The sequence below is a fragment of the Crotalus tigris genome, unplaced genomic scaffold, assembly GCF_016545835.1.
Source record: "Crotalus tigris isolate CLP2741 ecotype Arizona unplaced genomic scaffold, ASM1654583v1 scf7180000018371.15429387391:27106975, whole genome shotgun sequence".
Lineage (NCBI taxonomy): Eukaryota > Metazoa > Chordata > Lepidosauria > Squamata > Viperidae > Crotalus > Crotalus tigris.
The window spans coordinates 26,139,644-26,153,423 of NW_024096970.1; the positions used below are offsets into that span (position 1 = coordinate 26,139,644).

The window sequence follows — 13,780 nt, forward strand, 5'->3', positions numbered from 1 at the left end:
GCCTGACTGTTTTTCTTCTTCTCTGTTTTAAAAGTGCTGCAGTGGTTTGTTTGGGCTATTTATACAAAAAACTGGGAAGAATTTTGGGCAACAGCTTTGTGAATACTGTGGGAAATATTCTTAAAGCAATGAAGAATGCAGAGGTAAATGAGCAAGTATTCAAAGTTGAAATAAAATATTGATTTAAAGTTTAATGAAGAAAACAATTTTAATGAAGGTCTAATGCATATGATATTTTGACATTTGAGGATGATGTGCTAGATAGAATTACATTTTTGGTGAACTTCTTTGAATCATAAATTGGTTAATAATAATTACAAAGTATGATGAGTCTTTGTTAAGACCTTTCTTCTCTTTTTAATCTTTATTGAAACTTACATTAAGATTGAACATTTGATGCCATGATTTAATTTTTTCTTCCGTTCCCTCTGCTTCTTGTTTTTATTCTTACTATTTTTTTATATTTTTATTGTGATGTGTCTATTAGAAATCTTTAGTGTTGACTTGTTTTACTTATAGTAATCATGTTAAAGATAATGTTAGAGATAAAGATAAAGATGATGAAAATGCTTTAAGTGAAACAATTGGCTTGCCTAAAAATGATGAGTATTGTTATTTTAAGTAGTCACACTTGCATCTTCATTAATGCAGAAGTGGTCTAGAAGTGTCTGTTTGTATTCTTTGTAAAATAAACTCAGGTTTTCAGTACCAATAACTTAATAAAGAGCCGAGGTGGCGCAGCAGTTAGAGTGCAGTACTGCAGGCCACTTTAGCTGACTGTGTTCAGCAGGTCAGCGGTTCAAATCTCACCGACTTAAGGTTGACTCAGCCTTCCATCCTTCCGAGATAGGTAAAATGAGGACCCAGATTGTTGGGGGCAATGTAAATATATATATACATTGCTTACTGGTGTACACCACTTAGAGAGTGCTTGCACTTAAAGCGGTATATAAGTCTCATAAATAAATAAATAAAATAAATAATAAAGTGCTGAAACTTGTTATAGACAGTCAATTTCCAGTACTGTGCATAACTTCTCTGCCGTGAATTTAACAGTGGGACCTTTGGCAAAATTTTTGACCTAATTCACCTAACATGATTATGATGTTACTAAAGTTTTGTTCGTTGAAGAGTAGCAAAATAAAAATGTAAAAATAGAAAACAAACCTGGTACTTTTGTCCTATGATAAGATTTTTTTTTTTTTTGTCTTGTCAGTCTCAAGGACGATACGAGATCATGCTAAGTTTGCAGAACATACTGAAAGGGTTGGGAGCTGCTGCTGTTCCTTGTCACAGAGATATCTACAAAGCTGCTCGTACATGTTTGACAGATAGATCAATGGCAGTTCGTTGTGCTGCTGCAAAAGTAAAATATTATTCTTTTTTTGTAATTAATCTTCTTGTATACCACCTTATATGTTACATGAAGAATAAAGCAGCATCCATTGCAAACACTGTTTTGTATTACCAAGAAGATTTTGGCCTATATAAGTATGGAAAATAATATTTTTTTAGGATTTCCCCCTCACAGATAAATTCAGTATATTAGTTTATTTCTATTAAAACTATATACATTTTGCAGCATGATATAATATCTCTAAAGTTTCACTGACAATAGCAATGTGTATATGTATTACAGAGAGACAGTTTGGTGTAATGATTAGGGGACCAAGCTAAAAACAAGGACACTGTGAGTTCTACTCCCACTTTAGACACAATGACAGCTGAGGGACCTCGGTCCAGTCAGTCTCTCTCTAAACTCTAGGCAAACCACTTCTGAAATCTTGCCAAGAAAACTGCAGGGACTAATCCAGGCAGTTACCAGAAGTCAACAATAACTTAGAGACACTGCCCATCTCCCCCACCCACCCACCCCCAAAAATTTACAAGTCAGATCAAGTAACTTTCTTTACCCATATACATTTTTCTTAGGATATTCAATTTGTGTCATTTGAAGTAAATATTCTCATATTTTGGCAAGTAACATTGACAAAGTAAGTGTTTTATGTTTTTTTCTTCCTAAATGGATCTCATATTCATTTTGGAATAGTTATTCTATGCAACCAGCAATTTATGATCTTTTCTGGAATGACAAAAAGAAAATTGAGCAAAGTACCAAAGTCCCCCCCCCCACACACCAAAGGAAGAATGATTGGAGTATTTTATTTCCTTCATCTGAAGGAGCTGAACATTTGTAAAGTTTAATTATCTTAGGTTTATATGCTTTCCTTTCCTTTTCTTTCCTTTATAATTAACAGTGAATAGATATTTTTGATATTAAGCTAGGTTTGAGATTTTTTAAGATTTTTTTATCCTGCCTTTATTATTTTTTTTATAAATAACTCAAGGCAGCATATATGCATAATGCTTCTTTCTCTTCTTATTTTCCCACAACAACCCTGTGAGGTGGTTGGCTAAGAAAGAGTGATGGCCTAAGAGGGATGTGTCTGTGTTTATATGTGTGAGTGTATGTATGTAAAAATAAATAAAATGCCCCACTAATGAGCCCTCCCACCCAGATAAATTGATGCTATTCAGAGTCCTAATAATAATTGCTACATTCTACAACAAGGTTCTTCCTTCCTCTTGGTTGATGTTACATGTTTCTGGGTCAGATTGGAGGGGAGAAGATGAATTTATGTGATAGGTGTTATTTTGCTGCCAGATAGACATTGTTGGTTGCAACCCACTTTTTAGGTACTTTTTAAGCTACACAATAATTGTGGATACATTATTTGATTTGTTTATTTTGCTTGTCTTCCTTTTCTCCCCCCCCCATTTTTTTTTAAATAGTGTCTTCTTGAACTTCAGAGTGAAGCAACTTTTATGTGGAGTACAGACATAGATAGTGTAGTAACTCTATGTTTTAAATCCTTTGAAGGATCCAACTATGATGTGCGAATGGCTGTTTCTAAGCTTTTAGGCTATGTATTGATTAGTGCTATAACATCAAAACAAGCCACAGGTGAGGTGTTTTTTTTTTCCATCCTCACTTTGGCTTAGGAAATTGTAAGCACTATACCTGCCAGTACAGACACACAGACAGACAGATAGACAGACACACACACACACACACACACACACACACACACACACATATACACATACACACACACAAACACATATATGAATATTTTGTCTAAACTATGTCAAAACATTACCATATTTAAGAAAATACATGGTCATGGTGTGTATTAGATCAGAATAAAAATTGTGACAGAAAATATTTCCACTTTCTGCAGTGTAGAGTGATAAAAAACTAACATTAAAGGGGGAAATAAATCAACTAAGTGGCAATTAAACTTAATAATACCCAGATGAAAGGGGAAATAGCATATGAGGAAACATTGTAAATAGTAAAAATTACTAAAATTATCTAGAGTTAGTTTTTGAAATGCCGATCTAGTACTTTAGTCGCCCCCATTCAATTTAATTTTAATATTAATAATCTGTACTACAGAAGTGAGCCCCATCTCATTGATGTACCTTTATTCTATGGATTATTTGATGTGTCCTATCTCCATTTTGATGATGATGAAAATAATTCATAACATCGAAAGATTTATTAATTAGATGTACCAATTTAATTACTATTAATAATAGCAAATTTACTCTAGCCTTTTTCTGTCATAAAGAAAAGGTAGTTTATCTAAACGATTACAGTATTTTCAATTATATTATGTAATTTAATGAGGATAAAGCTAACTTGACTTCATTTGGTTAACATGATGTAAACAGGTTGTATTAAGTTGCATACATGGGTATACTGAAATAACATGGTCATTTTATTAATGATATTTCTGAATTTAGAGTAACATTTGCCCTTTGCCAAAGTTTGATACCAGTAGTATTCAGTAATGCAGAAACACTTGGGCCTCCATGCCGTCCAATGGATCAATGGACTATTAACCCATTTAATCATTATGTTCATAAACACCTTGTTTCCATGATAATGATGTTTGTCAAACACATTGTTCTAGACCAGGGGTATCAAACTGCCGGCCCATGGGCCAGACATGTCATGTAGAAGTCGCACCCACCCCATTGCCGGCAATAGCAAAACTGTTCCGATACGTTACGCAATGTCATGTGACTTTGTGAGGTTGACATGTCTGTTCTAGACAGTGAATCAGACCTCTCAACCCTTGCCTATAACCATGACTTGGTTTAGCTTAGTTGGCCAATATATAGACTGAGTTCAGACTGTTAGCTATTATTTTATAGATAAATATGAAGTACAAGACTGGTTGCAAAGCAGAGTCTCTCTGCAACAACCTTTCTGCTGCTTATATTTTATTTTCATGTGATTGAGTCTCATGTGATAGTTGTATTTTAAAAAAGAAAAGGATCTGTGAAAGTTGCTGGTTATGAAAGACTTTTCCATAAAATGACATGTAGTTTATCACAGATTTGAATATTTTATCCATGATTGTTTGTTTAATTATTTATTTGCCATATTTATAGGCTGTTCAATTGCCCAACAGCTTTGGTTGGGTTCACAAACTAAAAACACAATAGCCAATAGTTCTTGGTTAACAACCTTGTTCAGCAGCCTTTCAGCCCTACAATAAAAGCTGAAAGTAAATGAAAGACTGTGGTGTGTGTATATGTGGCATATGATTATATGTATTTTTTTTATTGAAAAAGCATCTGCTAGACAACACGTTCGCAAAATCTCATTTATGGAAGCCTTGGAACTGCTAGGGACAGGTTTTCTTCGTGGAAGTTCTGGATTTCTACGAACTGGTGGTGATATTCTGAAAGGAATCAGCTCAGTCAGCAGGGATGTCAGAGTTGGAGTTACTCAGGTTTGAGTTATATTATGTTGTGTTTTAACTTTTTTTAATTTGTTACTGTACTATGTACTAGTTCCTGTTGAATATGCTTATGTTGCAGTTAGGTTTTTTTCAACGTTCTGAAGAAATCTGAATTATTTTAATACTGATGAGCATTTGTCTCAATTATTAATGAAAACTTGTACATTTTTAATTTAAAAATGGCAGACATAAATCAAATAAGAAAATGAAGAAATAAAAATTTAAAAATACTTTGACCACCCAAGACAGAAATTATGAAAAAGGACTATGTCTGTCATCAGCATAAGCCTCTGAAAACAACAGATTTGGATCAAATTTGGTGTGATAAGGGAAGGAAAAAAATCCCCCAGTACATCTCTTTGGGAAAAAATCCCCCCCCTCCCCTGGTACTTCCCTATATAATCGACACCTTGGAATGCTCCATTCTAAGCATACTTCCTTCCTATCACATTATCCAGACTATATCATATGTTGCTTCTAACATACATAAAAATGCTTATATAAAACTACGCTGTTCTCTTAGAATGCTGTGAATTCCTCAGTTTCATAATCCATAAAATAAAATAATAGTCTTCACAAAATACTCAGTTGCCCTCATTGATTAAATAACCTGTTATACCTAAAGCAAACATTTTACAATTGTTGCCTTGTCTGGGGTAATTACTTAACTGTTAGAATAAGATATTGCTAAAGCAGTGGTTCTCAACCTGTGGGTCGGGACCCCAGTTAGGGTCGAACGACCATTTCACGGGGGTCACCAAACAACGCAGTCCGCCATTTTTTCCCCCTTTTCCTTAGCTGTGCTACTCCCTTTTATTCTATTGGCTTTTGAAAGCCAATAGAATAGACTCTCTTGAATAGAGTCTAATTCTATTGGCTTTCAAAAGCCAATAGGAATTGTCCAGGCTGTCTCTGCTCTGCTGAGCCCGCCAAAAGTGCCATTCTGCAAACGGTGCTACACCAGTTGAGTAATCCTCGACTTACGACCGGTTGAGTAGTCCTCGACTTACGACCGGTTGGGGGTCGCGGCATTAAAAAGGTTGAGAACCACTGGCTTAAAGGAATCTAACCCCAGTCAGTGCCAGAGCTTTGTAGTTGTGAATTTACAGCTTGTCTCTTGGAACATGGATTCAAGTCCAACACAATTGGAAAAATACAAGGCATTGCACATAAGAACGTGTTGGTTCTTGAAACAATACATTGGCTTCCTCACAGAATCAACAAAGCTTTGCTGCATGATTGAAGAACCATTTTCTGGTTTGGATGTATGTTTAAGGTATCATGTTATCAAATACAAGCAGTCACTGTCATCAGAAGCACTACAAAAAATATAAATCTTCCTTTGGCTATATATGGGTGTGTGTGTGTGTAACACACTAATCCATAAGACTTTCAGTCATGTGAAAAATGATCATAAGTCACTTTTTTTCAGTGCTGTTGTAACTTCGAATAGTCACTAAATGAACAGTTGTAAGTCAAAGACTATCTGTATGTATCATATGGGAAAATTGTGCATGAATTATTGCAAACTACTGGGGCAATTAAGTAGCGCAGCTCTGCCTCATAATTTAGGCAGAAAAGCATGACATAAATCATTCTTTGTTTCCCTTACAAAACGTTAATTTTGGCCTAAAATCATGTTTTATGTCATAGCATTCCTTTTAAATGTTCTGTTTTAGAGGTGGAAAGTATCACTACACTTTTTATCTACAGACCCTTTAAGATTATCCCCATTTCTGTTTTTAAAGGCATGGAAAATATTTTTAGTTTCTTTAAATATATTTATTTATTTAGTAAACAAATTTTATGGCTGCCTAAATCACACATAGATTGAATGGCTTACAAATATGAAAGATCACCAACAAACTACTTGCTTTTAGCAAGTAGGACAGTATTCTGTAAGCTTACCACGCTGAGAAAGCTTTTATTGATTGACATGTAATCTTTCAAGCTGTTCACTGCCTTTATGTTCTGGTTTCCATTGTTGTAAAACCAAGTTAAAAAACAGGGGACTATTTCAGTAATTACTAAGATGTCATTCAAATTTGTAGGGTAAGAATGGCAGTTTTAACTTAATTGTTCTTGAAATTCAATGTTACCTAAATATAAATATATATAGAAAATTCTACTGATATTGTTCTTATTTTTCACTGGAATATTAAGTTTGCAGTTAATCTTAACTTGATATTTATTGGCATTTTGATTGAGAGAAGGAATTTTAATTTAATTTAATGAAGTTTATTTTTCAAATGACTATTGCCAAATCTTTTCACTTCACCTTACTTAAAGAACTTATAAATGTAAATAAATACATTAAATAAATACATTAAAATGGTTTATTATTTTGTAATATGTGACATATTGTTATGTGCAAGTTGAAAATGATTTTAATGTTTTTCTTTTAATCAACCATTTTTCAGGCATATGTAGTGTTCATTTCCACATTAGGAGGAGAATGGCTTGAGAGGAATTTTTCTGCTTTGCTTTCCCATATTCTGGATCTCGTCTCTCAGTCTCACCCTAAGGCTATTCAGACACAAATGGACAGTATCTGTAGCCGCCGTTGTATTTCATTTATCCTCCGAGCTACAGTAGGAGGCCTTCTTGGGGAAAAAGCTCGAATTGCAACTGCCAAGGAAATTTGTCAAGCCATCTGGAAACTGAAGAAAGTTATGGGTATGGGACTAACAAGATTATTTGCTAACCCTCCCTTTGTCACCTTCCGTTCCAGCAATGCTTTAATCATTTCCTAATCTAGTCATACACTAATTTAATCCCACACACAAACCAAGTCTCTCTGTGGGTTTTAAAAATAATTTTTAAGCTTAAAATTTCCTGAATTTTTCCCGTGATTTAGTTTTACATAAATATGTGGAAAGTAGATATGGCAGCTGATTATAGCCTTAACAGCACAACTTTATATTATACATAACTAACATGTATATCTGATGATGGAATCACAGACACAACATTCTCACTAATTACGAGCTTTCCTGTTGCATTTAGCAAGTAACGCTGAAATTAAATGATCCCATTCATCTTGCCCAGTTTGGAAGATTTGCTGAAATCTAGATGATGTAACCAGGAAAGTTTGCTGAATCTGATCCGACTTAATGTAGCTTACTCAGGCAGCACAAGAAGGTCAAAAAAGATCAATTAATGGAAACTGCTTATTATTGCAGCCAGATTCTACAATCATGATTCTGTAGTGGCTATTGTTGTACAACTATTAATACCATGATCATAAAGTTTAGCTTTTTTAAAAAGGTAAGTTGTTGCAGTCTTATTTGTTATCTTAATTTTGCAGATGATAGATGGAAATTACAATTATTATCCAATAACTTATTTGTGGTTTACAATATATCTAGTCTTAAAGTATAACCCTCTAGCTCTTTTCCTGGAGTCTCATTTTGTATGTATCAGACACCTATCCCTGTCTTTTATTCATTTCTTTTATTAACATAACATTTTCTATTGCCAGATGCTGCAGTGAGTAACTGTAATGTCGAAACCCATATTGGTACAACAGAGGTAATAGCAAACCAGCATATGTTAATATGTGCTCTAGAAGAGCTTGGAAACCTCATATATGGCTTAGGTACTACAGCTGCACCTGTTCTGCAAGATTCTAGTATAGGTAAATACCCTTATAGAGTCTTAAGCTACAGGATAAATAAAACAAAAATGAGTGTAGTACCACAAACTGCTTCAGGATGTATTGTACAAAAAGAGGATGTTCAAATAATTCCAGGATATTCAAATAATTCCAGTCTTTAATGTTAAAATATTTTGGATAGCTTCTGAATCATCACAGATCATTATCAGAAATCTATTGGGAATATGTTGTTTGGATCAGTTATTAGTTTAGCGATGAGGGGGAAGACTGCATTTTTATATCATGTTGAGGTTTCAGAATGTTTCACAGAGCTATATAAGGACTGTGTCACAATGAAACAGTAGTTAGTCTAACTTAGCTAATTTCATTAAAAAGCCAAGAATATTGTACCCGATTAGTAATGGGAGACAAGCAAGAAATCCCGGACTAGGTGAATTAAGAAGCTGAATAATTTCCTGAGGGAAAGCTTTAATAAACCATTTTTTATGATCTTGCCAAGAAAACAATATAAATGTGTCTAGGTAATTACCAAGAAGCACCTCAACTGAAAGGAAGTTTTACATACAATTAAAGCCACAGTTCTGTGTCATCCTCATCCTGATTCACTAACTGCAGAATTCTTGGGAACACTTTTTAAGAGATGTTCGTATAAAATGGCAGTTTTGCTGCTTTACCCTTCTTTTTTTCAATACATGCTACAAATACTCTCTAAGGCTGCTGATGACCTAGTCAGGAACAAGAATCTGCCTAGCTCTTCTTGGCATGCCTCCTGTCCTGTCACTTGTCATTGCCCCCAGTGTCCATTTTGGCTTAAGAGAACCTGGACACCTGGTTTGCACTAAGTAGCTTCTTTATTTTTATCAGTCTCTCAGAAAATTCTGACAATTCTTTTTTTTTTTTTTTTTAGTTTACAGTGGACAAAGGGCAAGGGCAAAAAAGTGGAAGCTCTGTTGATTTACTGTCTCAGTAAGCATTCTCATATGAGTTTCTAATCTTGTAATATGTTTGATTTTCCAGGAGTCCTGGATGCAGTAATCTCCATTCTTCTTCATCCCTGCATTTCAGTTCAGCTAGCAGCAGCATGGTGCTTACGATGTATTGCTGTAGCATTACCCTGCTATCTCTCTCCATTTCTGGATACCTGTATTGAGCGCCTGACGGCAATGAAATCCTCCCCAGAAGCAGTGACTGGCTATAGTTTTGCCATTGCTGCTTTGTTAGGAGCTGTCAGGGAATGTCCTTTAGGAATTCCGCACGGTAAAGGGAAGGTGAGTATTAGAACAGTATGTCTGGTATTCATTGCATTTGACAATTATTTTTGTCACTTCCGTGCAGCTAGAATACTTATTTAAATAATGTGATGCTATTATTTTGATAAATGAATTATTTGTTTTATGTTCCTTAATTTTTTTAATTGCTGTATCAAATTCTACAGAGAAAACCTGTTTATGATAAAGGTTCTGTATTCAGAAACATGTAACATTTCACATATTGTAGCTCAATTAGTTCAGTTTTACAAATTGTGTTTTCACAGCGTGAATGAACTAATCGTAAATATGTTAATAAGGAAACTCTTAGTGCTCTTTAGTTATTCCATCTGTATAGTAGTCATGTGTGAAACATTTGCAAGAGGTGATGTGTAGAATGTGTCAGAATGAAATAGTCCCCCTCAAAACATTAACATTTGTTTTGAAAGAGAATGCAAAGGCAAAACTTCTACTGGGTTCCTAATCAAGTGCAGATAGTCCTTTACTTACATCTGAAGTTACAGAAACTGCATTTTGGATGCTTGTCAACTAGCCCATATGTACAGTGTCTCTTGATTACATGACCATGATTTACTACATTTTTGCTGAAAACCTGCTGTTATTTCTGGGGTTTGGCAAAAATGCCCAATGGGTTCACTTATCAATTATGGATTCATTTAACAACCATGGCGATTCGCTTAATGAATGACATAAGATCCTAAAATTGGGTTGGTCACATGATGACCTATTTTATGACCATTGTGACTTACAACTATAATAAATTGGCACCATTTGGTTATAAGGACTATGTGTAAAGTGATTGTAAAAGTATATACACATGCAAGTACACAGGGACAGCAATTGAAAGAGCCAGGCAAACCTGAGATTTGGAGTGAATAAAGCAATAAAGTGAATAAAGCAAGTGACAATGTGTGTATAAAAGGGTTAGGTTAGATCAAGGGCAACCTCGGCTCTTTTATGACTCATGGACTTCAACTCCCAGAATTCCTGAGTCAGCATAAAAGAGCCGAGGTTGCCTGCCCCTGGGTTAGATAAACAAAACAAGGGTTTGTAGCACCCAATAATTCCATTGTGCTGATCTATTTAATACAGAATTAAACCTTGCCATAAACCTTGCTGTACTGAAAATACTCGAGCTGGCTGAAGATAATTTTGTTTGATTTTAACTCTGTCTGAAAACAAACATAAACAAATCACAAATTGTGATTTTTGTCTCTGCACGATGTGAGTTGATGGCTATTGTGTCTTATCCAACAAATCCTGGTTAAAACAAATCATATCCAATTAAGATTTATAAACCCAGGCAATGCATAGCATGCTTACTGGTTGTAGAGGACAATTTCACTGTATCAGAGGAAGTAGAGCCTAGCTCAGGGCTTTTCAACCTTTTCACCCATTGTACCACTTTTAGGATATGGCAACATCCGAGTACCATCAGTCGCCTAGCTTGATGACCAAAAAAAAAAAAAAAAAAGGAAAAAAGTGATAAAGTACAGGTAGTCCTCGACTTACAACAGTTCGCTTAGTGACTGTTTGAAGTTACAGTGGCACTGAAAAAAGTGCCCCCCAAGCCACAGTCGAGCAAGACATCTGCCTGCCCGCCCGGCAGCGCTCTTCCTCCTGTCCGAAGTTTTCATTGTTGTGAGCATTTCTGTTGAGGATTGGCAGCGGGGGTGGGGTGGGGGGGTGTTTGGTTTTTATTCCCCCCATTTGCTGGGTGGTTGTAGCAGGTTTTGGTCACTTCACATGACCTTGGGACACTGTGACCGTCATAAATATGAATCAGTTGCCAAGCATCTGAATGTAAATCACAAGACCCTGGAGATGCTGCAACATTCCAGTTGATCGGCGCTTCTTCTGGGCTCAGCAGAAGCGCCAGGATCAGTGCTGCTTTCCAGCTGATTGGTGCTTCTTCAGGGCTCAGCAGAAGCACCAGGATCAGCGCGGAGCTCCAGCTGGAGCCTGGCACTGATTCTGGCGCTTCCACTGAGCCCTGATAGCCCCAAAGAAGCACCAATCAGCTGGAAAGCAGCACTGATCCCGGTGCTTCTGCTGAGCCCTGACAGCCCTGCAGCTCCAGCCATCTCGTTCAGGCTTGTGAGGTGCTGCCAATGGTTCAGCTCATTCCCCTCCCCCGCTACCACTTTTCTAGGATGGTCGCGTACCACCTGCCAGGTGCCAATGTACCACAGGTAGTACCCATACCACTGGTTGAAAAGCCCTGGCCTAGCTCACAAAAAGTTATGCCACACAACATATTATCATCTTCAGTTTTATGCTCAAAAGGAATAACTATTCCATGTATTTTATTTACATGAGAAAGTTAACTTGTGGGCCATGACATATGCAGAAGTAGTGTATATGCTTCTCTTCATAAGAATTTAATTTTGTATTTCATCTCTTGAAATAGTGAAGATTTCTGTTTTCATATAGGTTGTCATGATGGTAGCTGAGGATCTTTTGCGTTCGGCTTCTCAGAATAGTCGAATTTCAGTACAAAGAATGCAGTCAGGTTGGCTTTTGATAGCTGCTTTAATGACATTAGGTAAGATTGTTCACTTATATGTCTTTATTTCTTTTCAGCTGAAAAATTGACCACTTTTGTACTTCTTGTCTGATGTCACTGTTTCAATATATATGAACAAGTTCTAATTGTTTCATAGCTGTAAAAATATAGTTAACTTAAATTATTACTTCCTTGTCATAATATGGAATTATCTTTTCCAGTATAACAAATACACAAACTATATCAATAGCATTTATGTTATATATGAATAATAAGCGAACAACCACACTTTTGAGGGTGAAGTAAACAGTTTTAAAAACAAATATGAATATGTGGATTAGAGATAATTTTGGCTTTCTCTCCAACCCTTGCAGAACATTCATGTAACATGGGACTATAACATATTGTTTTCCAAAATGTAGAACATGAGAACAATACAGAGGAGAATTTTAATCCTGATTGGGATGTTAGGGTAGTTTTTTGAACTCCAATGATAGGGCAATTGAAGAATAACCAATGATCTTCATTTTCTTCTTGTATAGCTAATACAGTTAATCTTTACAACGACTCATCAGCAATTGTTCAAAGTTATGACAGCATTGAACAAGGGGGACTTACAACTTGTCCTTGAAGTTCCCGCTGTCACAGTGTCCCCATTGTCACATGATTGCAATCCAGGCACTCAGTGTGTGGCTCGTGATCATGTTAGCATAATCACATGTTACCTGCTGGCTTCGCTCATAAAAAGTCAATGGGGAATGGGGAAGTCAACAGGAAGTCAGAAGTCATTCCCATTATTTTTTGTCATAATAACTGCCCATGTTGTCCTTACCTCCCTGCAGCACCTGTGCATCTGCCTCGGCACCTTAGCACCTCCTCTGGCACCTGTACAATCCCCAGCCTCTTGCCTGGGCCTCTTTCTTAACAACCCACAAAGTTCTGGGGTTACAGTGGCAATCAGAACTGCCAAGATTGCTGTCGCTAAGCAGTGCAGTCACATGATGTTGCACTTTATGACCACATTGCTTAGTGATGGAAATTCCGGTTCCAATTGCTTTCATAACCAAGGACTATCTGTACCTGATTATATAATCATTCATAGTAGATGAAATCAGTGTTTCATAGATAAAATATTTTCACACATCGGAACATTTCCACTTTCCCCTTTGCAATTTCTCATACCCATCAAAGTTTGCTTCAAAAGGTCCCTTCACTTTTCAGAGTATTTTGCAAGGGCACACGAGAGCTTCAGGATGAAGAGGGAATAAAAGACTTTCATTAAAGAAAATGTTTCTGTCAATACCACCTCCCAAAAAAGAAAATCAACATTTCCAATCTTAAAAATAATAGGTCCTGCTGTGGTCCAGCATCATCTTCCTAGAGTGTTGTTGTTATGGAAATGTGCATTTCCAGTATCTCCTAAAGACTTAGAAACTGAGAAGAACCGTGGTGATTCATTTACCTGGCAAGTGACACTGGAAAGCCGAGCAGGTGCTCTCTGTGGTGGGTGAAAATCGTGGCTCTTTATACTTTCATTCTTTTTGAACATTCAGAAGTCATAGTAATAAAAGTA

The 13,780-nt window shown here is 36.1% G+C and overlaps 1 protein-coding gene across 4 annotated transcripts in view; it reads left to right on the top strand.

The window, feature by feature from the left end:
• HEATR5A (HEAT repeat containing 5A) overlaps window positions 1–13,780 on the top strand; it is a 78,463-nt gene that overhangs the window by 17,372 nt on the left and 47,311 nt on the right. For all 4 annotated transcript variants that reach the window (XM_039351890.1, XM_039351891.1, XM_039351889.1 and 1 more), the window contains 9 exons: window positions 35–143; window positions 1,217–1,366; window positions 2,794–2,965; window positions 4,648–4,808; window positions 7,238–7,493; window positions 8,299–8,454; window positions 9,451–9,701; window positions 12,135–12,246; window positions 13,558–13,710. In XM_039351890.1, the coding sequence (XP_039207824.1) occupies window positions 35–143; window positions 1,217–1,366; window positions 2,794–2,965; window positions 4,648–4,808; window positions 7,238–7,493; window positions 8,299–8,454; window positions 9,451–9,701; window positions 12,135–12,246; window positions 13,558–13,710 (1,520 nt within the window). The remainder of the gene's footprint in view (window positions 1–34; window positions 144–1,216; window positions 1,367–2,793; window positions 2,966–4,647; window positions 4,809–7,237; window positions 7,494–8,298; window positions 8,455–9,450; window positions 9,702–12,134; window positions 12,247–13,557; window positions 13,711–13,780) is intronic.